Source organism: Fundulus heteroclitus, chromosome 6 (assembly GCF_011125445.2).
Source record: "Fundulus heteroclitus isolate FHET01 chromosome 6, MU-UCD_Fhet_4.1, whole genome shotgun sequence".
Classification (NCBI taxonomy): domain Eukaryota; kingdom Metazoa; phylum Chordata; class Actinopteri; order Cyprinodontiformes; family Fundulidae; genus Fundulus; species Fundulus heteroclitus.
In genome coordinates, this window is record NC_046366.1 from 2,687,727 (window position 1) to 2,712,601 (window position 24,875).

The window sequence follows — 24,875 nt, forward strand, 5'->3', positions numbered from 1 at the left end:
GGTTTGTTCATTAAAAACGTGACACCGCGATGAGATCAAGCACAAGACATTTTATTTGTCATGGTTAACAGATTTAAAAGGAGAAAAACTAAACTTAAAGTTTGGTTTTAAACAGTGATATGCCCACATTCTGGCAGAAACTGTGAGGGGGAATCCCCTGCTCCATCTGAATTGATCCTCATGCAAAAACACACGGAGGTTACTTATACAGGCTGTCGTGTTGATTTATTGCTGGTATGCAGGAAATCTCATGAAGCTTTGAAAAGTTACATTTGGTGTTGGTGAAAGAAATGCAACACACTATGAGAACAAGACCCTGTACACGTTGCTCAAAGGGATGGTAATTACAAATTTGATGTAATTTGCATGATATTTCTTCCTGATTCAATATAGGATAAAAAAAAAGCTTAATTTGTAGTGTAATTAGCCTTGTGCTCGTTTTCTCCGGCACCTCAAGCCTGGTAGCACAAGCAAGCATTTAAAACTTATATTTCAGATAGACATAAGGGCTATCTAATAGCCTCCAGTGCTCACATGATTGGTTAAGTTCTTATTAATATGGCCAAAAGGTTAAATTAGGTTAGGTTAAAAGGTTAAATTATGCAAGTGTATACTCAAGGTCAGCTTGAGTGAAATAGGAATTTACAAAGGAAACTAATGACATAAGATACTATATTCACAATTACATTTTTTTGTCTACTTTCCATAGTTCAGGAGAACAAAAATAGGAATACTTTGGACTGAAGAATAAAACAGTCATTTATCAAAAGTAGGTAATGTTTTTTAAGTGACAGATCTCATGTGATTTCTTTATAAACACTGTTCAAGCACGATACATCCTTAATATCACAGCAGGATTAATGTGGACCAAGTTGAATATGTTTTAAGAAGGGGTGTTAAGGGTTTGATGAACTCAGGCTCATAAAGCATTAAAGAAAGTCTGCTTTCAGTTTTTCCTTACAAGTTGTTGTCATCCTGTTCTGGTATGCAAGAGCTACCACTGTGTAGAACCTCACTGTCTGGATGCCTTTTGACATGTCTTAAGAATATGGATCGGAGTAAAGTACAGTTTGTTTAATTTACTTTAACAGAAGGAAAATTAGGAATTCAGAATAAATTCCACCCCCTGGCTTTACCACTTTTAGTCAATGGGAAAAAAGGACTTCCTCATACACTTCAAATATATTTATGGTGCTTATTTTTATATTACTAGCCTCTGGAAGGATAAAATTTTTCTTAGCTTTTAATATTCTAACATAACCACCTGCTCTTAGCAGACCACCTACAGCAGTGGTGTCCAAACGTTTTTTCATGTGGGCCAAAATTGTCAAAACCACACGTGGGCCAAAGAAATTATTCTTCTAAAAGCTGAGAGCACAAAAAAAATTATATTGTGATTTTTTTTTACCTGCTTAAAAATAAGCTAAACATGCGCTGTTTCAATTAAACAAATAAAATAGTCAAATTTCTTTGTATGACAGGGATGAGTATGTCATTACAGAGCCAAAAATGAAAAAGGGTTTTGTCCGTTTGCATTAGTGGTACTAAAACAAGACAAAAACTATTTGCAATTTATTTTATTTTTTTTGGGCTCAATTAAAAAAAGCATTTGTTTATTTTCTAATCAACAAGAACAGGACTTTGGTTGTTCTGTCTTTTAAATTGCTTGCTGTGTTTGATGAATAGATAATGTAAAAAGTGTGGTTATTAAAAGACAAATACTTTTTGTTGTTGCTAACATTTTCCATTGCAAGATTTTAATTATTCAGTAATAATTATGAACTAATAAATAAAAAGTCTCAATCTGCATCAACCACCTGTTCTGACGCACCAAATTTAAATCATTCTTGAAATGCAGTTGGTGGCTGCAATAAAATAAGTCAAGGGGCCACAAATGGCCCCAGGGCCATACCTTGGACACCCTTGACTGCTTTGAAAGACGACAAGCTGCACTAGCATACAGATTTCTTCAGAACGCTGACAGATTTCTCAAAGCTAAGGAAGAAAAGTCCACGACCCATGTGTCTGCAATCCTACAAACTAAGATGACATTTCTGCGCCACAACAGCACAAACACTTTTGAGTCCACTTGAACCAGCAAACATTTCTTCTATGCTTTGATTCAAGCTTTGGCTTTCAAAGAGTTGCCATAACAACTGGTTCTGGAGATGTGTCTCCATTTAATGTCTCACTCCAAGTCACAGGATGCCATGCTGAGTTACTTGGAGGAGTTTTGTGTGAGACAGCTCTCCTCCTCTGTTCTCAGCTTTTGGAGCAACATTCCAAATGGTATCGCCTGGAGGTCTCCTTTCCCACTGGTCCAGAATCATGTAGAACTATCCTACTCTCTGACCAGCTGATGGTCTCCTCTCCTCCACTGTGCTGCTCTCAGGACACCGGCTTTTCTTCTCTAGGTCTTCACTGGTGTGCAGCAGTGCTTCCTGACGACGTACCAGCCCACTTCCACCTTGCTCTCTTTCCCGTCCAGCTCTACTGCCATTTTAGCTCTCACTCTGGTGATTGGTTGATTTTTCTCGGTCTCTTCCTCTTTCACGCAGCGGTGCTTCGGTTGTACGAGTGGAAAACGGGTATCCATGTTCTTTTTTTATTACCCAGATTAAAATCCCAACAAACCAAGCTTCGGGCAGGTCTAGCTCTGTTCCAGCAACCTGAAACACAAACACAAGTATATATGTGATGAAAAATGTAAATCATTTTAAAGCAAAATAAAAAAAGTATTCATTAGTCATCTCAGTACAACAAATAATTGTATTAATAACTGAAAAAACAACCTAGTCCTATGATACTACTACTACTACTACTACTACTACTACTACTACTACTACTACTACTAATAATAATAATATTTAACCACCAGTTAGATGGTTCTTACATTCTAGTACTGGGAGAGTCCAGTCACACCATGCTGATAGGCCCGTTCCCCCTGGTAGGTGGAGTCCTGGGAGAGAGCCACATCAATCTGGGACTTGAAGTCATCTCCTAGATAACTGTCCTATGATGGAACAAATAAGTCAATGGGTTAATTGAGTGGGGGGTGCGACATGGACTTTAAAATTCATCACAACATATTGTGGTACTATTGTGATAATGATAAAAGTGATGATAAAAGATTACAGTTTCTTGAAGTCTTTTTCAGGTAACTGTTGCTGTGACTGTATGGCAATTATAAGGTGAAATGATAAATGGCTAGTGCTTGTACAGCGCTTTAACTAGTCTGACGACCCCATAGTGCTTTACACTACCATCAGTCATTCACCCAGGCGGTGGTACTGGGCCATACATCAGTCTTACCCAAGGACACAACTACTGAGAACCACGGAGCTGGCGATCGGACCGGTAGACAGGTAAATGGTATTTTGTGTGTTTAAAATGCTGTAAAAACTAAAGTATTAGGGACTTGTTTTATAAACTTTAAAGCCTTTTCCTTAAGGTGTGTTCACATTGGTGTGACCAAGTCGCTACTTTTGCGTGCTGTTGCTTCCTGACATTATCACTGGCCGTTCACACTGCAGGCAACAAGCCAGTTATCTAGTATCACTTTCACTTCCCTGCCTTCTCAACCACCCAGTCTTCTCAATCACTCTTCTCCATGCTTGGTCCTTTCTGGACTTGTCTGGGCAGTAATAATTGGTCGAGTCATACAAATCAGGCCGACCGCCACTATCAGCTTGTCTTCCTTGTTGAATTAAAACAGCTTCATCTCCACTGCAGACCTTCACCTTGAGTCACAGCACCATCCAGTTCCTGATTGGTTGTCGCAGCGCAACAAGACAAAAAAGTTTGGCTTTTTCAACTCCAACAACTGTCGCTTCGCATCCCTCGCAGTTGTCGTGTTGCTCTGGCTTTGCTTTAATGACTAAAATTGTTCATTTTTGCGTTGCGAGAATTGCCTCTGTAGCCTCGCTTAGCGTCGCTTAGCGACACATTGCTCCCGCGTGTGGCACCTGTGCATAGGGATATCATGTAAATCTGTCACTCAGCCTGAAACATTCACGTTCAGTGTGAATGCACCTTTAGAGGTATTTAGGAAAGAAAGAAACGAGACCGTTTCTGACCTACTTTTAAAGCCTGATGAAATACGCGTGGCTCTGCTATTACTGAGATCGGGCCAGACGAGTTTAAAAGGTTAAAGTCACAGCAGTCCAAGGTAAATTCCACGTATGTGTCTGCAATGGTAGGCACTGCTCCCAAGAAACGGCTGCTTTGATGGCAAGTAAAGTGTAAGTTTAGAAAAATGCTTCAAATACATTTACTTTAATAGGTTCCCTAACTCTTCCACATGGTAATTTTGCTGAAAACAATTAGATGCTAACATGATTTCTCCCTCCAATAAAAGTGCATTTACTCAAATTAGATACTGATACTACATGGTGAAAGGAAGGATAATTACACAATTAAGGAGAGAGAGAGCACAGAACATTCTACAGTAGGACAGTGAGGCTACACGTCCAAAGAAATGGACGGACCTGTGAGAGTTCAGCCTGGGAGAGCCCTGGCTGGCTCATCTGCGATGGCTGACTCATGTTCATGTAGCTCTGTGTGACGGGGCCCTGGGAGAATGGCTGGGAGCCCTGCTCTTGGCTAGCCAGGGATCCAGCCACGTGGGCTCCGTGCAGCCCTCGGCCTATTCCTCCATTTCCCATGATGCCATGGTTTCTTTGACGACCACCTCGAGTCCCGCCACTGCCACCGCTGGCTGATCTGTTCTTCATGCTTCCACCACGACCTGAACATACAAAAACAGGCCAAGTGACTTAATCAAAACTATGGAGCTAGTTCATCTCTGACAAGGGATGTTACTCTCACCATTCATCTGTCCTAAATAAGCAGGTGGAGGTATAGGAGGCATCATAAGGTTGAAGGGAATAGGAATGTTCATGGACGACATTGGACTGGGTCCTGAGCTGATCATACCGATCTGGTCATGAGTTTGGAAGTACATGTTGGAGGGACGGCCTGTAGAGGGAAGACAGTACTTTTATCCTTCTTTCTTTCAGTTGATTTCTGCTCAGTATTCATGTGTGCCTCTCTGACATTTACTTCTGTCACGCACCAAACGAGACCAACAAAGTTTCACACTTAGATGAAAAGTGAAGGTTCAAGTTATTTCCTGTTCAGTTTTAGATACTAGTTGGAAACTTAAAAGTGTAACTCACCCCCCATGTAAAAGCATAATCCCTCCCCCAGACAAATTTGAAAACTCCATCAAAGTGGGCAGGGATAGGCGGGAACGGGGAGGGGTTGTGTTCAGGATGGGGGGAGGGGGGAAGCAGCTTAAAGCAGGTGCTGCAGAGGCAGTGGAGGACAGGCTGGGTCCAGTTATGTATTATCGTACTTATTTCCCGTTTTGTAATCCAGGCGGGATCACAGGCAGATTTGCGCATTATAGTTAATTTGTAATGTGGACACAAAGCATGGTTGATGTTCTCTTTGCTCTGACTGCAGGCAGGTTTCAATATGAGGGAGGACAGAGAGGGAAGTTCACAGCAACCGCGGTGAAGTTAGTTTTAGGTTCAATATGGTATATTTGCGCTCCGTGGCCTCAGCAGCATCTTCCTGCTGTTTGAACCGATACAGGGAGGCTGATCTGGGACTGTTGCTCTCTGTCTGCTGGCTGGTGAAGCCACAGAGCGTGAATATCCAATATCCAACCTACTACCAGGTTCACCACGGTCTCACACCAGCCCCTTCCCAGCTTCCATGAGACACTAACGGCAGGACAATTGGTTGCTTTCACGTAAATTCGCCAATAACACACAAAAGTTGATAGATTTGTTTGTTAGTCACTTTTTGTAAGAAAAAAAATGGCTAGGGGGTTTGAAAAGTGCAACAGCGCCCACTATGGAGGCACAAGATGGGAGCTGTTTTTTTTTTAGCACTAGTGGCTCGTTTTTTCATACAGAGGGCTGACAGGAAAGGGGGTACGAGAGAGGGGGAGAGACATGCAGCAAAGGACCACAGGTCAGGGCTGAGGACTAAGGCCTCCGTATATGGGTCATGCGTGCTAACCACTGCGCCACTGAAGCATGCCCCTTTATGGGTTTTTTAAGACGGAGGTGCTTTTATACCTCACAGCGGCAGAGCTACTAACGTCACTGTATCAGAATTAACCGAAAGCGATGTTAATTCTAAATTCAATGCAAGACCACAGTTTAACCCCAGGAAGGCGCCACACTGACGAATTTTAGACACAAAGGCAGGATTTCAACAAATATGCACTAATTTTTCTAAATAATGACCGTGATATGTAGACAGTACTGTGAGAACACCATGTTAACCGTTTATTGGCAAAAAATAGTTGATTTGGGGGCAAGTTACCCTTTAAGCTCCTCATAAACTTAAAATAAAAGTCTGCAGGGGGTGATATGGTGCATTCTGAAAGAAAATGTTCTGAAAGGGACTTCTAATCATTAAAACTATTACACAGTTCTTTAATATCCACATATCAGATTTTAGAACTGCAGCCCTAGGAGCCAAGATATTTAATATCAAAGCATTAACAACTACTTAACATCCCATTTATGTCAAAGGTGTGTGTTCTGAGTGAAGAAATTCTCACCATTGCTGCTGCGATCATAAACAGATCCAGAAATCAGCGCCTCCCTTGCGTCATACATGGCTGTGCTCATAAACCTCCCACCCTGTGAAACAAACAACATATCCACCTGCTTAGACCTCTGATACCTGCACTGAGTTATCACTTGTTGTTCTGTGTTAGCTTTACACTTGAATTTAAAGGTATATAGCCACGTTATATGCTTATAAAAAATGACCAAAAACCATTTGATCGTGATAAAATAAAGTTATATACACCAAGCCTGTATCAGAATTAACCAAAAGTGATTCTACAGTAAGACAGTGAGACTAATGTTCTGATGGTCCTTTTGTGGCTAAAAATAGCCCCAGCACCAGGAGCTATGACCAGATATAAACAGACATGGTGCCATCTACTGGCAGTATCGCAGACTATCATAATGGCGATTGGCTTAATTAAAAAAACTGCATTTAATAATGTCAGACCGGGCCTGACCCTCTGCAATGCTCGCAGTAAAACGGCAGTTCGGCGTGATAAAAGACCAACTGTTATTTATTAAATACAACGATGCACAGCAATTTTAAGAGCCTCATGTCAGAAAATCTACTCACATCAATCAACTCTGCAGTCACATCTAAGCAATTGGCAGGTTTAGCGTCCGCTTCAGTGAACACAACGTTCATACTGTATTCTCAGTGACTTTCCAGTTTTTCCCTCTTGGAATCATATTTTTTTGCAATTTTTTCCTTGATCTTGCACCATTCTGCATTGTTTCGCTGGGAAATGCTAATAGCTGTTAGCCGCTTACTTGTTGTATCCCCTGCTGCGCATGTGCAGTGTTGTAGTTACAGCGCATTAACATAAAATAAACTTTTTTTTACTAAAAAATTGAACAAAAACAAAGCGTAAAACGGCAAAATAATAAACAATACGCCAGCAGGATGTGATAATTTTTCATAAAAACTTTGTAAGCAACTAGATTGCTACTGATTTATAAATTTAAAAAAAGTCAAATAACGTGGCTATGCACCTTTAAAGCTGCATGTGAAATAGCACACACCTGCAAAGAAGAAGAGGAACAAAATAATAAATTACCAAATTGAAAAGCCCATAGTTGAGCCCACTAAACACACATTTAACTTACCGGGTTAATGGCGTTGACTAGCTTTCGTGGCTTGTTGAACTGCATGAGGCTTTCTCTCAGGTTGTTTAAAGGACCTTCAACCAAGACCTTCTGTTCTTTGTAGTAGTTCAGCAGGTGGTTCCACAAAGGCTGCTTGGACAGGGCTTTAGGATTCCCCACAATGATCACCCCATACCTGCATAACAACGGAGGAAATAATAAACAGCGCATTCATTGAAACTGAGGAAGGCAAAGTGCCATCATCAACAACGTCACCGGGCCACACACAGGACTGGAGAATGAAGTGAAACTACGGATAATATTCTGACAATGTCAGCACTCAGGCTTTCAGTGTGAAGTGCTGTTGCTGTACCTGGCCCTGGTGAGTGCCACGTTAAGGCGTCTGGGGTCGTTGAGGAAGCCAATTCCCTGGTGCTCATTGGCCCTCACACAGGATAAGATGATGAAGTCTTTCTCTCTGCCTTGGAAAGCATCCACACTGGCTATTTCCACCTCCTTTACAAAAGACCAATTAGAGTTTGGGCTTAGTTTATTCTTCTTCCTCTCTGTTATATATGTATATTTTACTGTATGGCTGAAAAAGACAAGCCCTCTTCAATCTGCCTCTGGCTATTCATATTTTAACCGGTTTTGCCGCAGCCAGAAAGCGTCTCATAAAGACCTCAAAGGCTTTCATGGCGAAACAAATGATGAAAAAAGGCCTGTAAGTACCGGTCACAGAAAAAGGCCAATAATGTAAGGATAACTTTGAGCCAAAATCAGAACATTCTGTCAACATTTTAAAAACACATCACGTTATTGGCTTTTTAACACTGTGTGAATAAATGTGGGTCACATGACCACTGTTCCATCACTGAAATCTACCACAATTTACCAAGACATCTAACAATGAAATGCACTTCCCTAGTAATTAAAGGAGCTATAAGTAATACTGACACCATGTGGCTCAAATCAGTACAACAGCTTGCAAATCAGAATCTAATGTGTCGTTTTGAAATGGTGTGTTGTTGTGAATTTTTACTTACACGGGACAAGTCTATGATGTTGTATTCTGGTGTATTTCTGGTCTACTTCTCTTACTAGCTTCCATTTTTGCAGGCTGCTGCTCTTTTGCCAAGATAAAATATTACTGGTGCGCTCTGTTTCGGGAACCCTGGGAACTCTCATATAATTGGCCGAGGAACCAGGAAGTAAATACGGGCTACACACTGAACCAGAGTAGTTCTGGACCGTACCTCTAGGTTTGAAAGGAGAAAACTGTGACTAAGACATTGTTGACGGAGAGGGCCGATAGTTTATAGGGAATGTTTCCTTCCTTCCCGGGTGACAAATGAGAATGATTTAGGCTGATTTTACGGTAAATATCTTACTTATAGCTCCTTTAAACAATAGTTTTCCATAAATTTGATTAGAAATTTAAATTGCGAAAAACAAATACTATTCTAAATACAGATTTTTTTTAAAGAAATTATTCTTAAAGTTGCCCCACGTTTTAAGGTGAAATAGTACCTATCTTCAAAGATTGCATATATAACTAGATAAATATTGCAAAACAATGTATATTTCCAAAAAATGTGGTCAGTATTACTACTATCGTTATCATTTGCAGTTGTATAATTTTAATAAGGATTTTAAGATAAGTCATTACATTACTGGCTAAATGTTATTATATTGGCTCAAAATGAATTTATTGGCAGTTACTACATTATTGGCTGCTACAAGGCCTTAAGCTTCAATTGAAATCTTCTGTATCTGATGGTATTCTGTACTCAATCATCACATTACTTAAAAATAACATTTCAACACAATAATATACGTCAGTAGGTTTTCTACAACTGACCTGATATCTGAGGAAAAGCTGTGAGTAACAGGGTTTCTTAACATTTTCTATTTCAATTCTCCATACTTTTACAAAGCAACATTTCTACATTCTGGTTCCATCCTTTGGCATCGGAACCATTTTATTATGCTCAGTTAAAAAAAAAAGAGAAAACATCACACAATCAGTATAAATACATCATTTATACTCAGAAAACTGAAATGGTCCTTTGTTGATTTTCCAAAGAGCTTTTATTGTGTGTGGATTCTCAACTAGAAACTCAGAAAGAAAAATATTGATGACTAAGACCTGTTTTAAAATGAAATAATGGATAACTTTAGGTAAAGCAAAGTTTTTTTTTTTTTACATAATTTTCTTTTATCCATACTCACCCAGACCTAAAAATTGAAAAGCTAAAATGTGAGTGCAGCTTTTCCACAATCTGTAGGAACCTTGGAGTGAAAACCCAGTTGAGCTCACCTGGTAGAGCTTGGTATGGAGGGAGCCACTGAACTGCATGTACTGGACCAGGTAGGACCTCTGTCCTTCATAGGGAGTGATGACGCCGATCTGATCGGGCTTGGCCCCTGCCTTCAGTAACCTTGTGGTGATTTTCTCCACATTGGCAGCCTCAGTTCTGCAAAAATGTGTCAGGGAAGGCAAGACCAAGACATTGATCTTTCAATGGGTTTCAAATGTATTATATTTATGGCTAAACTGTAATTACTGTATTTTTCGGACCATATGGCACACTAGATTATAAGGTGTACTAAATATTCTTCCCAAGTGTGTAATATCTCACCGCTCCTTCACGCACACAGCTCTTTATTGAGAGAGAGAGAGCTATCCATCACTGTCAGGAGGACAGAGTAGTTTTACTACACTGCCCTGTTTCTAACATAAGGCCAAAATAAACGTAACTTTTATATTGAATTAACTTACTAGGTTTATTTTTGCTAGTGCGTACTCGGGTGTACTGTGTGTATACTGTAAGCTTTGCAGACTCCATGCTGACTCTCTGCGGACGTTTTACCCTTCATAGTTGAGCGTACTGTTGCCTTCATTTCTTTTGGCAAATTCCTACAATTCCTACAATTTCTGCCAGTGGAACGAAGAGGCAGAACGGATGGTAAAATGTGTGATTAGCTAGCTGAGCACCTAGAGCCGATTCTTTTCCAGTCGGAACCCACCGCACATCTGTCAGTGAGAACAGAAAGGGACTGTGATGCTGCGTGCCCTTCAGACCGCCTGCTTGGAGCATCTCAGTGTATCAAGCTCAGTGTTACATATAAATCAGTTCGATGTAAAGACGCCTTGCTGGCGAGAAATTTATATTGTGACACGTACCTGTATGTGCGGAGTCCACATGGATCACCGCGGAGTGAACTACACCCGAGTATGTGAAGGCCTTTACATGAATGCACATCCAATTCAGACATTACAGTCAGGCAGTCTTGTAGACAGCTTAGGGGTCCGATCAGGTAGTGACACAGTGTACCGTAATGCTTCGAATATCCGTTGAATGGAGCAGCTTCATTGCTTACCAAAGTCATACTTACACATTTTAACAGATTCTTGAGCGAATTGTACCACAGAAAATCGGTCAGTAAACGCAATTTTAATCATATATAAAGCGCACCATTAATTTTTGAGAAGATTGAAGGATTTTAAGTACGCCTTATTGTCCAAAAAATACGGTACTACCAATACACAGAATTATGCAATTAACAATGATAAAGGTTACTTAATAGCTTTTTTCACTGACAAAACTGATAAAAAACCAACAAAGCTCATCTTGTAGTACTTTAATAGCTACATTAAAACTTTCAAAAATATATTTAATCTTCCAAAAGTGTCTTCCAAAAGATACCACATGATCAATTTGTAAAGTTTTTTTTATTATTATTATTACAAAGCAAAAAAGTCCAAACCTGTTAAGATAGGATGTTCCAGAGCTGGCAATCTCCTCTTGGCCTTGGGTGACATAAAAGAACATGGGCTTATCAGGCTGTGGCCACTGGAAGTCGAAGCCGTTTCTCACCCGGTCAGCTGGAGACGGAGCAAAGAGAGCAGAACCAGGTCCCATGTTGAGACAACGTCAGTGAGAGGCTTTCCTCTAATTCTTTATTAAATCTACATTTAGTTGGGCCCTGAATTATGGTACTGTTAGCTATGTAGAAAAAAGGTCCTAAATAATTAGGAACACAAAAATTGTTTTGATAGAGAGGATTATAGGAACAACTGTGATTTTCAACCCCGTATCAACATGGATAAACTAAACAGGAATTAAGAAAGATAATTTCCTTATCCAGATCCCTTTAGCTGTCTAATAGTACTTGAGCACAAAGTTCTTCCTGTATGATAACCATCAACGAAACATTCTGAGGTTTAATTGTATTTACATCAGAATTAAAAGCTAAAACCATTAACATAAGATACGCTGAAGTCAGCCGGGTGAACGTCAGCCATCTGCTGAGATAAAGCCTGCAGACGTGCTGCTTGAAGCTTGTAGACTACAGTTGAAAGATACCTTTATAGAACTGATGTCTGGCTCTAATTTTACTTTCAGCACCATGGCCTTCTGTGTTTTACAGCAGGAACCATGGACAATTCAGACAACACTGGGTAGAAATCTGCCCTGGTAGGGAGGCAGGACTACTTGGATGGACCCTGAACTAAAGGCGGAGCTTTGTGGAGGAAGGATGGTCAATATTTCTCATTGGTTGATTACCACCAGCCTTCTGCTCCAGCCATCTCTCAGCCTAAATCCCTCTGCAGTTCATACAGGATTTTTCTGTAAGCCTTTAAATTACACATCAGGAGGTCTGTATTTTTGTAAACAAATACAGCATTTAAACCTTTCCTTAGTGGAAATATTTCATTACAGGAAGCCCAGGATTCTGGCTTCAGCGTCTGCAAGGAGACGGAGGTGGAGTATCGCTCTCATCAAAGCCTTTTTAAGGAGATTTTCACTGGTAAAGTTAAAATACAGTATATTGCAGTGTTTATGTTCTGAGATATAGCCTGTATAATAAATATAATAAAACATAAATATCCTATATTATCCCACAATGAGGGAATTCAGGTGTACCAAGAGCAAGGTGAAAGGAAAACCGAAGCAAGCAGATACACACACAAAAAAAACAAATACTAAGAATAGGAGACAGCACAGTAATGGAAAACTTACACTAAAGAAAAAACACATTACAGTTATTAAAACGGCGTATTAAGAAAGAATCGTGTGTCTGAGTAGAGAGCTTGAAAGCCAGTCACTGAAGCAGAGCTCCAGCTTGATGCATGTGCAGGGAGACACTCTCCAACAGCGGTGGCACAACAAACAACATGAATTTACCAGCAGTGACGCCATTCTGCAAGGAGCCCTCATAGAAGATGTTGGAGGGGAAGGCGCTGAGAGCCGGGTGCATGCGGTACTGAACCTGCAGACGGATGGGCCTGATGCCCAGCACAACCAGACGCTCAAACAGAGACTGAGAAAGGCCCGCCTTGGCTGCCTTCTTACACATTACCACAGGTCCCAGCTGGCAGTGATCGCCCACCAGAATCAGCTACACAAAGAGACAAATGTAAAGTTTAAAAGGATTAAGACAAGTATGTTCATCAGCAGACCTCAGAACAGCAGGAAAAACAGCAGTTTCAGCAGATAGCTGATAGGTTGTTAGCTCTTACCTGTTTGGCCCCAAGGACAACAGGCACCATGCACTCTGGTTCCGTGGCCTGGGTACTCTCATCAATCAAGATCGATCGGAACTGTATTTTAGCCAGACGGGGATCTCCAGCTCCAACACATGTGCAGCAGATCACGTCAGCATTCTAGGTGAAGGAGGAAATAAAAGCACAGGTTTCTTCTTGGCTACTGTTGCTGCTTCAACTCCTTTAAATCCCATTACTGACAGTGCCTCACGCGTCTCACACAGCCTTACCATGAGCAGCTCTCTCTCAGCCGTGCGTCTCAGCGCTCTGTAGCGCTTCTCGTCCGAGGAGGACAGCTCTCCGGTCTCATCTTTCAGCTGCTGGAGTTTCTGGAGCTCAGGCATGCTGTCGGTACAAACCAGAGTCAATCTAAAGCCATGATTGCCAGGCAAGATGAGTTTCTGTTTGGCATACGAGCCAGGTCTCTCTGAAGGCAGATTAGTCAATAATTACTATGTTTCAAAGCAATGCTCAGTAGAAACTTTAGCAATTATTGAGATGCTACTTAGTATATGTTGTATTGGATATGTGCTAACTGCTGATCAAGAGACAAATACAGAATTACTTAAAGAGATGCACCAATCTATCCATCAACCAGAGATCGAAATCAGATCCTTTGACCTACATTGGTTCTGACTGGTGCCTGTAGCAGTACACATGTACCAGTACCTTGTTGCTATTTCAGCTTTTAAAGGGGAAGTCCAGACAACAAGGAAAAACCAGGGGATCATTAGCTATACCTAAAACTAATACGTTTGTGGTTATGAAATGAATTTAGCTTTAATCAATAAGAAAAAAAACATAAATTGTCCTCTGGATCACTGTGTATGGGGGCAGCCATTACTGCCCAAATATGGGCAGTAATGACCGCCTGACATCACATCCTGTGACGTGGATAAGCGGAGAGCCGACGGCAGTTAGCCACGCATTAGCAGCTGTAGGAGCTGTTGGACACAGCTGCCATCAACAATTATTTCGGATTTCCAGAGGACTTCACCATTGAAATTCGCAAGAGCTGTTGTTGAAGCAACAATGCTCATGTGCATGGCAGTTGGATGGAACAATACATCGGGTAAAAGGTGAAAAAACATTTGTTTTTTCACCTTTCCCATTCATCATCCACCATGGGCTGTTTTTCTGGATTACCACTGTGAAGAGGGAGGATATGCCATCGTGCTTCTGGCCAGAGAGAAAACACGTCATCTGTAGCCAACATTTGGATAAAGGATGTCTTCAAGATGACATGAGAGCGAGGATTTTTGGTAGGTTTTTCTTTTTTTATGATGTAAAATTTGCGGTAATATTTTTTTACCGATCAGAGCAGCGGAGGGATACGACAAACTTGGAAAGAGTGCTCACTGTTGTGAAGCCCACTTATGTTATGCGACTTTGGTCTTATTTTTTCTAAAGTAGCTTGTAAATTTCATGAGTTGTGGGTTGCAGGTTTTTTTGGTTCTGGTTCTGCTGGAGGTTTTTTCCTGTTAAAGGGGAGTTTTCCTCTCCACTGTCACCACATGCATGCTCTGTATGAGGGATTGCTGTTAAATCAATGAGAATGCAGACGACTGTCCACATTTGAGGATTACCTTTCCATGTTACGGGTCTGGTTGTGCAAAGCCAGGAAGGACACAGGCGAATCTATGGCTTCCCTGCTTTTGGCACAAAGTCTCACTACTTTGAGCCCCGTCTGGTGAATTTTCTCAGTCAGCTGGTCCACAGCAATGTTACTGGGAGCACACACCAGCACCGGCCTGGAGGAAGAAAAGGTGGACAACATGAAAACGGCCCTTATTGGTTTCTCAGAAATATCATGTTAATTATCAAAATAATACGTGTGTTAAAGAACAAACACTCAGTTGAATAAAGAGCTAGAAAACAGTTTGTGTTACTATAAACCCATGCGTTAAACCTCTGTAGCTTCTTACCCAATTCCTTGTCTAGCCAGGTGGTAGACTATGGTTGCTGATGTGACGGTCTTCCCTGTGCCAGGGGGACCCTGGATCAGACTGAGGGGACGCTGTAACACTATCTTAACAGCATACACCTGCATTACAACAAAGCGTAGCCATTTAAACCCTGCAACTAAAGACCATTCAGCAACCAGCAGTGTTTAACATGGGGTTAGTATTGGTATGTCACCTGAGAGTGGTTGAGGTCAGGTAAGCCTTGAGCAGTGAAGCGTTTAGGCAGCTGGCATTTAATCACCACATCCTCCACCTCATGGCCCAGCAACTTGTGATAGATATAACCGGACACTGAAGTCTCATCCACAGCGAATGTTTTCAGGGCACTCTGCATTCTTTAGAATCAAGGCAGAAAAAAGGCAGCTATTACAGTTTTTCTTTATCGTAACACAGGTATGACACACTGGCCCAGCAGGGGAGCTCCTTCAGCAGAATACTGTTATTACCCAGCTGCACCACAAAGCACCACAGGAAATCATTCCTGCCTGTGGTCATCAATCTCTATAACGCCTCCCTCTGAGAGTCAGACACCCCCCCCCCCCCCTCGGTAATTCTGTGCAGAATTATAGAATTATTGACAATTATTGACATTTCCCCATTCTTTTTGCTCTCTTTTGCACATTACCATTATCACTCTATTTAGATCTGTAAATATTTACAGCGTGTAATGAAAATAATTTCCCTCTGGGATTATTAAAGTATTTCTGATTCCGATTCTGATTGTGAGGCTGTGACTGAATACCTGTCAAAGGAGGTGGACTTCCACACAAAGTCCACCTGAAAGTTGTGAGGGATCTCCACCGGAGCTCCAGCACTGCTCCTAAGCTCAATGGCAATCTCATCCCCGTAGTCTGGGAGGAAAGGTCAAGGAAACACCACAACTCCTCCCTCCACTGTTCCTATAATGAATCAAACATGAATACCAACCACGACAATAACATGTTTAATCTATAATTATTGTCATACTAAGAGCGCCACATAAACAATCATGTTCCTACATGTACGCTATTTGGGTTGTGTATTGTTCATAGTATCGCCTTGCGCTACTTGTCAAATAACGTTAACATTTTCTGACGTTGTCTTACAACCCATTTCTTTATATTTTATTGGAATTTTATGTGAAAATTGCACAGTTGTGAAGGGAAGATTACACACAATTTTCAGTTCTTTAACAAATAAAAACCTGACATGTTTGATGTTTATTTGTATTCCCAGGTTTTACTCAATTAGCCCTTAAATAAAATCAAAAACATCCAACTGCCAAATTTGTAAAAAAAAAATAAAACATCTGGGATATTATCTCAGTATAAAAAAAAACTGCTGTTCTGTTGCTGACCTCAGAGGTTTGCTAGAGAACATTAGAGAACCAACGGCCTCACGGAGACCAAGGAACACAGCACACAGGTGAGGGAGAGAAAGTTGTGGAAAAGTTTAAAGCAGAGTTCGGCTCTAAAACTACACCCCAAGCTTAAGAACGTCTCACAGAGCCCGGTGCAATCCATCACGTGGAAACAGACAGAGGATGGCACAGCTGCAAACTACCAAGACGTGACCAACCAGCTAAATAAGATCTGTTTACATGACTATTAATGAATACTCCACAAATCTGGCCTTTATAGAAGACTGACAGGAAGAAAGACAAGCCCTGTAGGGGACACAGCAACGTGTGCCCTGGTCAAATAAGATCAAAATTTTACTTCTTGGAATGCCTACAAAACTCTGTATGTCGTGAGCGGTGGTGGTGCAGGGGTAGAGCGCACGCCCCTTGTTCGCCGGCCTCAGACCGGCCTCAGACCGGCCTCAGAGCGCAGCCATCCCAGGTTGCAGTCCTGGCCTGTGGACCTTGCTGCACGCCCCACTCTTCTGATGGTAGTTTGTAAAAAGTCAACCATATATTTCCTTTCCACTTAATAATATAAAGTTTTTATATATTTCATAACATTTTAATAAAATATAATGATGTTTTTTAATATGTTTTAAAGCTTTGCATCTGCTTAAAGCAGTTAGAAAAGAAATAAAAATGTTTTGGATTGATAATTTAGTAAAGAGAATTTATAGGATTTAGATTTGTTATTTGGAAATGATGAAAGGGTGTTCTAAAACCTGAAGTATATACAATCTGACGTTGATATTAATATAGTATGGTGGTAACCAGTGTAGTTTGTGTAAATAATACGTTTTCTTAGTTTAGGTAGTATGTCAGAACTGCCACTAGATGGTAGTAAACTTCCATCTTTCACTCTGCCAGGAGAAAACACATTACAATAGGATGTGAGTGGAACAGCAGCAGGCTCTGCTAACAGTCAGAAGGATACTGTCGGGGACCTTGATGACATGTCCAATGCCTTTCCACGGAGCGGCCAGGTCTCCTTTATACCTGAGGCAGATTTCATCACCCTGCATCAGTCGCATATCTAAAAAAAAATAACAGGCCATCAAAAACACATGTGATAAATTAGCCAAGGGAAGAGTTCACTGTATAATTCATACTGCAACACTAATATGAACAAATGTGTAAAAACTGGAATATAACTTGAAACAATTACCAGAGTCAGTCTTGGGCAGGGAGAAAAAAGCTATTCTTTTCTTATTCAGGCCCAGGTCCCATCTAACCGTTATGTTTTCTTGAGTCTGATGTGAAAAAATAACACAAAACACTTCATTGGAGCTGCATTAGACATTGACCTCAAAATAACTATGGAGACAAATAAAAACAGCATAAAAAGCAGTTGTAAAAAAACAGCAAAATATACATCACACCCTTAATACTGTGGCCTTTCACCTAAACCTATTACAAGATTCTGTGCTTGAGAATGATGAAAATAATTCAGTCAAAATCCTCTCATTCTACCTCTTCCATGGCAAACACAAAATAAACGTTTCATCGATAGATTCCAGTTAACCTGTGACTCCTTCAGCTTCTTATCATAGTCAGCCTCCAGCTTCACCAGAGGACCAAAGATGTTCTGGTACTGATAGGCATCCTCGTAACGCAGCAGGACGTGCTGGGGCTCCTCATCTACTCCGGGCTTCTCCAGGTCCTCCAGAGTGGCAGTGGGATTTTCCTGTCAGTACAAACGGCAAGACAAAGCATCAGCAGAAAGGGCGGAAAATTACAGAAAGGGAAAATAGACAAAACATTTTGAAAAAAATAAAAGACAAATGGGCAGAAAAACTGGAAATATACAAATGGTAAATGTCCTGCACAAGGAAATAATGAGAGAAAAAGAGAAAAATGCCTCAGGAGATACAAAATACAACCTGACAGCTTGTGGAGCTCAAACGCACTGAAACACGTCAGATGAACAGTCTTAGTGAGATATTTGCATCACATCCATCTGGCTAGACATACACTATCTGACTACATCAAGTGTTTAACTAGCTTTTAAATTAGAAACATGCTATTAAACTTTTGCGTAAAGTTAAATATTGTTGAAGTTAAACTTGGCTGCTGTAGCTTGTCTGTCTGGCAGGTGTAAAATGAGTCCATAGATCCACAGACAGGAGGCTTTTTCAGCATTTTCTTCTGCGGCTCTCTTCTACAGTGTCGCTTCACATTGCGCTCCACTCCGTATAAAAACACTAAATAACTTTGGCGAACTTCATAACGAACTCTCTGAGAATTGCCTCTCTGGCCTTACCCAGTTAGAAACAATTCTCTGCAGTTTCTTTCTTTTTTTTTAACCTAGTTTCCTTAATAATCTGTACGCATCAAAACCCTTGTCATCTTATTTTACGAGCGTCCTGGTGCGCAGCAGCTCATGACATGCAGCGCTGCTGCATAATGATTGACAGCAGATGAGGCTGTCAGTGATGATTACAGCAGCTCTGTGTTCTTTGTTTCAGAGAAACACAGCTGGATTTTCTTTTCTCCTGGATCTGACCCAGTCAAATGTGGGACATTGTTTCAGTTTGCTGGACAACACTAAACAATGCGGGACAGTCCCGCACAATCGGGTCCCCTTAGTTTCACAGGTAAAGAGGAGGTGTGCTGCAGAAAACTTGCGGTATTTAACCCGCCCTAGTCTCTTTCTGATTGGCTAATGTCCCGCCTCTGCCAGGTTTCATTGGTTGAGTTTTAGCTTTAGTTTAAAACCTTGTATACAATGTCTGAACAGAACCAAGTGGATCTATTTTTAGCTCTCATTTTCCAATTGACGGATATCCATGGCAGCGACGCAGAACTTTAACCCATGGATTACACGCAAAGTAGAAATGACTGCGGGAGAGCTGGGCTGCCATTACCTTCCACAGTTCCTCCAGCTTATTTATCTGCTGTGCGGTGATCTGCCGGGCCCGGAGCTGCTCCTGCTCAGAGGGGATTTTGACCAGCCAGGAGAGAAAACAGCGGTCCTGGATGAGTGGCTGCCACTGGGAGCTGTCCCAGTTGATGTCCTTCAGGCTGCTCTGGCTGGCACATGGTTGCCTGAGTTTAATTCAGACAAAAATGAGTACTGTCATTGAGTGAGGAGTCCCTCAGGAACTTCTGAGAGTAGAGGTTGTAGGATACCTGCAGAGTAACACCACCACTGAGTCGGCCTTGGCAGGGATGAAGCCCAGCAGGAAGACGTTGCGACAGCCACAGTTGTAGCACTCCAGCACGGTTTCTCCCAGAGGACCATCTTTGTGCAGGGTCACCTCCTTGGACTTCGCCCTCACCAGGTGGTTGACAATGTGGCTGCAGGTGAAGAGAATGACCATGAGGGCACAGAGTACAGGGAATGGCATCAGTCCTGCATGCAGGGATCATGAACTCTACTGTAGTTTTCCTTCATGTTAGTGCTGTGTTTTCCTTGACACATTGTTCTATATTAAAGATCCCAACACATGGACTCAGCTGCGTTACTGGTGCATGCCACCAACTCTCTGGACTTTCAGATAAGGCTGATCCTCACGACTTTGTTCTCAGCCTTACAGCGCCTTGCCTTGGGCATTCACATTTATTAAGCTTTCCCACAGTTTGTCACGTTGCCAACACAAATTAGGACATTTAACTGGGGTTTTATTACATCGACCAGTAAAAACGTAGCACATAACTGTTAGGTCCCTGCATGGATAAGCAGGTATAGACAATGGATGGATGGATAATTGGAAAGTGGACAAAAATGAATACACTTAAATGTATTTACAAATAAAAATGTCTGCATTTGTATTGAGCCTCCATGAGTTAATACTTTATAGAACTACCTTTCACTGCCATCACAGATGGTAGATATGGAAACCAGGCAGAAACACCAGTTTTAAAGATTACCGCCCTCAGTCAGCGGTTCTCCCAGTTTTTTACCCTGAAGAAGCGATCTTCTTTTATTGTTGACATCTTTAGTAATAGATAACTCTTGAGACCTAAACTGATCACGATGCAGGAAGATAAAAATGAGGAAGAGAGTCCCAAATTATCATTTACATCAGTATTATATAGAACCCAGAGGGTACACGCCCATGGAAGGAAGTGTGCCTGTATGACATCAGTGTTCCTCGCATGACATTGGACGGAGAATATCTCACCATATTCTGGAAGTTACTAAGCTGATCCATTTTCTTCAATCAGCCCATCTTGTCTAATCTAAGCATGTCAGTCTCTGACATCAACACTGTCAGTGAGTTATCTGTTATCTGCCCAGTGACTGCTGTCAGCAGCTCCAGCAACGTGTGGTGTCATAACAATAATATCTAACAGTCCCCCTGTTGATGTGCCCAAAATGGCACATCAGGTGCAACTTTCTACCAGCTTTGCATCTTGTGAAACCAACATTTACTGCTCATTATTCCTTGCAAAATAGCTCAAGCATAGTTAGACTGAATGCAGTGTCTATCAAAATCAATTTTCTAAATTCTCAAGACCTCAATTCTTCTTGAACTTAGGTCCCTTTGGCTAACTATACTTAGACATGAATAAACGTTGATGGGAACTGTCCACTGTAGCTCTGGCTGTTGTCCTGTTAGAAGGTGAACCTCCACCCCAGTCTCAGGTCTTCTGCAGCCTTTAACAGGTTTTCTTTCTGGATTGTCCTGGATTATCCATCCATCCTCCCATCAACTGACAGCGTGCGTGTCCCTGCTGAAGAAAAGCATCTCTACAGCATAACGCTGCCAACAGCATCCGTGATCATCGATCATGATTCTTTCAGGGTGATGTGCAATGTCCGGTCTTCCACACAAAACATTTCGCCTTTAGAGCATCTTGTTCCACATGTTTGCTGTGTCCCCACATGCCTCGTGGCAAACTGCACATCAGACTTCTTATAGTCTTCCTTCAACAGACTTTCTTCTTGCCACTCTTCCACATAGACCACATTTGTGGCGTCTACAACTGTTGACAGATTCTCTCACCTGAGCTGTGGATGTCGGCAGCTCCTCCTGAGTTACAATGGGCCCCATGGCTGCTTCTTTGATTAGTGTTGGCAGGTCTGCAGTTGGTCCATCCTCTCTCCATGTTCACATGATGGGCCGTCAGAGCTCTGGGAGATGTTTAAAGCTTGGGAGATTGTTTTCTGACCTAACCCTGCCCCTAACTTCTCTAGATCTTCCTCCCTGACCTGTCTGCTGTTTGCCTTGGTCTCTAGAAAGCTGGTTGTTCTCTAACAATCCCGAGACACACAGGAGGACTGTATTTACTAATGATGAGTATTGAAGAGAGGTAATTTAATGTGGGGGTATCAGAGTAAAGGGATTCATTTGCACAGCAGTTTCCCAATTCTTCCTTGTGAAAAGACGAAAGCCAGATATGCTTGTCTCTTCACTTTTTTATTATTATGAGTTACTTTGCTGGTGAAGATTTCTAAGTCATCCAGGTCATGGTCATTCCAAAAAAGTAAAAAAAAAAAACAACTGGACTTTTGCCAGACTCTTGTCTCAACACAGGAGAGCTACCTCCTCAGGACAAGACTCTGCTGTCCACCCACACCTTAAGGACAAAGGACACTGTTTGAGGACCAAAATGTTCACATTTTGGACAAAGAAGACAGATGGTTTGAAAGGGGTGTGAAGAAAGCCATTTACGTTAAGAGAGAAAAAACAACCTTAAACAGAGGAGGAGGCCTTAGGTTCCAACTCTCAAAAACCTACAACACAGCTATAGGGTTGATTCCTTCCAATTATCAGTACTATAAAGCTTGCAACTCCACATTACTCCAGACATTTTGAATTGAGAAAGATTTCTGGATAGAATGTGAAACGTCTTTAAACTTCGTAAAAAAGTCCAGTTGTTTTTTTGTTTGTTTTTTTACTTTTTTGGATTGAGTTACTTTGTCTTGATCTGTCACATAACATCAGGTAAAGTTTGAGGCTTAAGTTAAAGGAATGTGAATAACTTTGCAAGGGACTGTAGTGTACAAGTACTGAGTTTACTTACATTTAAAATGACATCCATTTTTTTTTATAAATACACTGTAGCGATAAAAAAACAAGAGCAACATAAATAATAAATAGATGTCTCCTTTGTTGCGTCTACCTTCCAGATGTGTTTCCACGGCCATTACAAAACCATTTCTTGCTGGTGTTGCAGAAGACCACACAGGCTGGATCATGAATGCCACAGTAACTACAGAAATGGCAGAGAGAAAACAGAACAACTAAAATCACTGACACCATTTATGAAACTCCAGGAAATGAAAAGCAGAATTATGCAAGCGAGCTGTCCAGGATTGTCGCCACATTTTAGCCCTGAAGGTTACACATCTGAATTCACGTTTTAAAATAATGAATAAATAAAACTAGAGTTTCCAGAGTCACCCCTTAAAAATGTTGCATTAACTCCTTAAAAGAAGCATTAAAATAAATGAAAATAAGTAAAAATGGAGCGGCCATGCTAACCTCTATATAAACTATAGAGAGAACAGAACCAGCCCAAGGAAAAATGGACCTGAGCCTCTCATCCTGGCTGTACATGCATTCAGAGCCAGCGGTGGCCTGGTGGTTAAAGCAGGGCCAACCCTTCATAGTTGAGCGTACTGTTGCCTACATTTCTTGTGGCAAATTCCTACAATTGGCAGTCTTTCTGTCACTGGGGAGAAGCGGTGGAACGGAGGGGAAAATGTGTGATTAGCTAACTGAGCACCTAGAGCCGTTTCTTTTCCAGCAGGAACCCACCGCACATCTGTCACAGAGAGAGGGACTGTGATGCCTGCTTGGAGCGGCTCAGCGCATCAAGCTCGGTGTCACATATAAAACAGTTTGATGTGAAGACCTGTTGCCACCGAGCAGTTTATAGTCAGACAACGTGCACGCTGACGTAAAAATTGACCTCTGCACGTACCTGTGTGTGTGGAGTCCGCGCAGAGTCCGCCTTGAGCATGCGCGGATTCTACGCGGACTCCACACAAGTAAGTGGGAGCCTTTACCAGGCGGGTCACCTCTGTGATGGGGCAGGCAGACTAACCCCCATTCTGTGTCAGGACCTTCAGCTGATCCTGAGGCAGGACCAGCAGGAGCAGATTGCAAATTGAACGTATGGTCTGAAAGGGGCTTCTGTCAGGGTGAAGGACTTGCAAGTGAGCTGAAAACTGTAATTCTGCTCTAGGCCCCCTACACAGGCTGGTACTGAGGGTGAAACAACCACTGGACCCACCATGATGAAGCCAATGCAACGTTCAGCTCTATTACCAGCAAGCATGCAGGGGAAGGTCCTTGCTATAGTAAGCATCCTCCTCATCCTCCTCAAAGTTTAATTCTGCAAGCAGCTGGCTGGCTTTCACCACAGGGTCATCTCCATTCTGCAGCACAACATCTGGACCGTTAGCCTGCAGAAACAGGTGCGGGGGAGGGGGGGGGGGTACAAACAAAAACAAATCACTACTGGAAACCTTCATTTTAGTCAGCCTGACAGGACAACAGACTGGGATCTGGCTTCTTGTCTCATCAACTAGCAACAATATGTCCAGTGCGGTGCAGTAAGGCTGCAGAGCCACTGGCTCACAGATTTACGCACTTGTTATTAAACCGCTGGAGACCAGCGGTCGCTTCCACAGAGCAATCTTTAGCAGTCTGGCTATTTAAAGCTCCTAACATGCTAACGGTCCAGGAGGCTAGTGGTAGAGCAGCTAGCCTCCTGCCGCTAGCTGAGTCGCTTTGTGTCAGCAGGAGGACAAAACAAAACAACACGTCTGAAACGAACCTGGGCGTCCACCTGGCTCTGGCTCTGGCTCTGGCCCTGCGTCTGCGTCTGCGTCTGGCTCGGCAGCGTAAAGTCGGTGAAGTCGAACTCGGAACCCTGGGTGTCCGCTCCCAGCAGCTCGGACTCCTCGGTGTCCAGAAACGTCAGGGTCTGTGAGCTCGGCCCGTACGCCTCCACGCTCATGTTGTCCGCTTCTTGTCGTAGCTGCTCCCACAGATTCCACCATACGCCGTCAACCGCCGCTATCCCAGAGCGGCCCCGGCGGCAGAGACCCGGTAGTGATGGGGGAACAACAGGCGGCTGCGGAGGAGATGGAGCCGCGCTGAGGACAAGTGGATGGTGTTCCGTTTCCTGTCGTTCATCACTAACACTGGACTCCTACTGCGGGTTCCGTGAACTGGGCCTGATGAAGGAGGGGAGAAGGTTTTTGGCAACTGGCGGAGACGGACTGGTCACTGTGGGCGCGCAGCATAAAAACCATATCAAGACTCTTTAAAATGCAACAGAGTTGTGCTGGTACACGGAGAATAAAAAGAGAGCTGGCTTTAGAAAGATGGATTTCCACTGCA

The 24,875-nt window shown here is 42.2% G+C and overlaps 1 protein-coding gene across 2 annotated transcripts; it reads right to left on the reverse strand.

Moving 5' to 3' along the window:
* Positions 1 to 30: 30 nt before the first annotated feature.
* LOC105933890 (regulator of nonsense transcripts 1) lies at positions 31 to 24,680 on the reverse strand. Of its 2 annotated transcripts, XM_036137850.1 has the most exons (25): positions 24,307 to 24,680; positions 23,796 to 23,932; positions 22,645 to 22,734; positions 19,705 to 19,872; positions 19,440 to 19,620; positions 18,098 to 18,259; positions 17,741 to 17,825; positions 17,510 to 17,608; positions 15,937 to 16,045; positions 15,370 to 15,529; positions 15,156 to 15,274; positions 14,817 to 14,981; positions 13,461 to 13,575; positions 13,207 to 13,350; positions 12,872 to 13,085; positions 11,451 to 11,568; positions 10,000 to 10,156; positions 8,053 to 8,195; positions 7,701 to 7,875; positions 6,581 to 6,662; positions 4,936 to 4,977; positions 4,828 to 4,839; positions 4,488 to 4,747; positions 2,894 to 3,013; positions 31 to 2,669 (listed from the first exon to the last, which is right to left on the reverse strand). In XM_036137850.1, the coding sequence occupies exons 1-24, from the start codon at positions 24,487 to 24,489 to the stop codon at positions 2,897 to 2,899; spliced, it is 3,237 nt and encodes a 1,078-aa protein (XP_035993743.1). In that variant the 5' UTR covers positions 24,490 to 24,680; the 3' UTR covers positions 31 to 2,669; positions 2,894 to 2,896. The 2 variants fall into 2 exon arrangements, with proteins under 2 accessions (XP_035993743.1, XP_012729096.2); XM_012873642.3 differs by having other exon boundaries at positions 4,828 to 4,977.
* Between the last annotated feature and the right edge of the window lie 195 nt (positions 24,681 to 24,875).

Excerpts from the sequence above, each read along its gene's own strand:
- LOC105933890 (XM_012873642.3), bottom strand. The coding sequence starts at position 24,489 with ATGAGCGTGGAGGCGTACGGGCCGAGCTCACAGACCCTGACGTTTCTG. Across the intron at positions 13,351-13,460 it reads CTGAGAGAGAGCTGCTCATG|AATGCTGACGTGATCTGCTG; the intron begins GTAAGGCTGTGT and ends TCCTTCACCTAG. Across the intron at positions 6,663-7,700 it reads TAGTCAACGCCATTAACCCG|GGTGGGAGGTTTATGAGCAC; the intron begins GTAAGTTAAATG and ends TTTGTTTCACAG.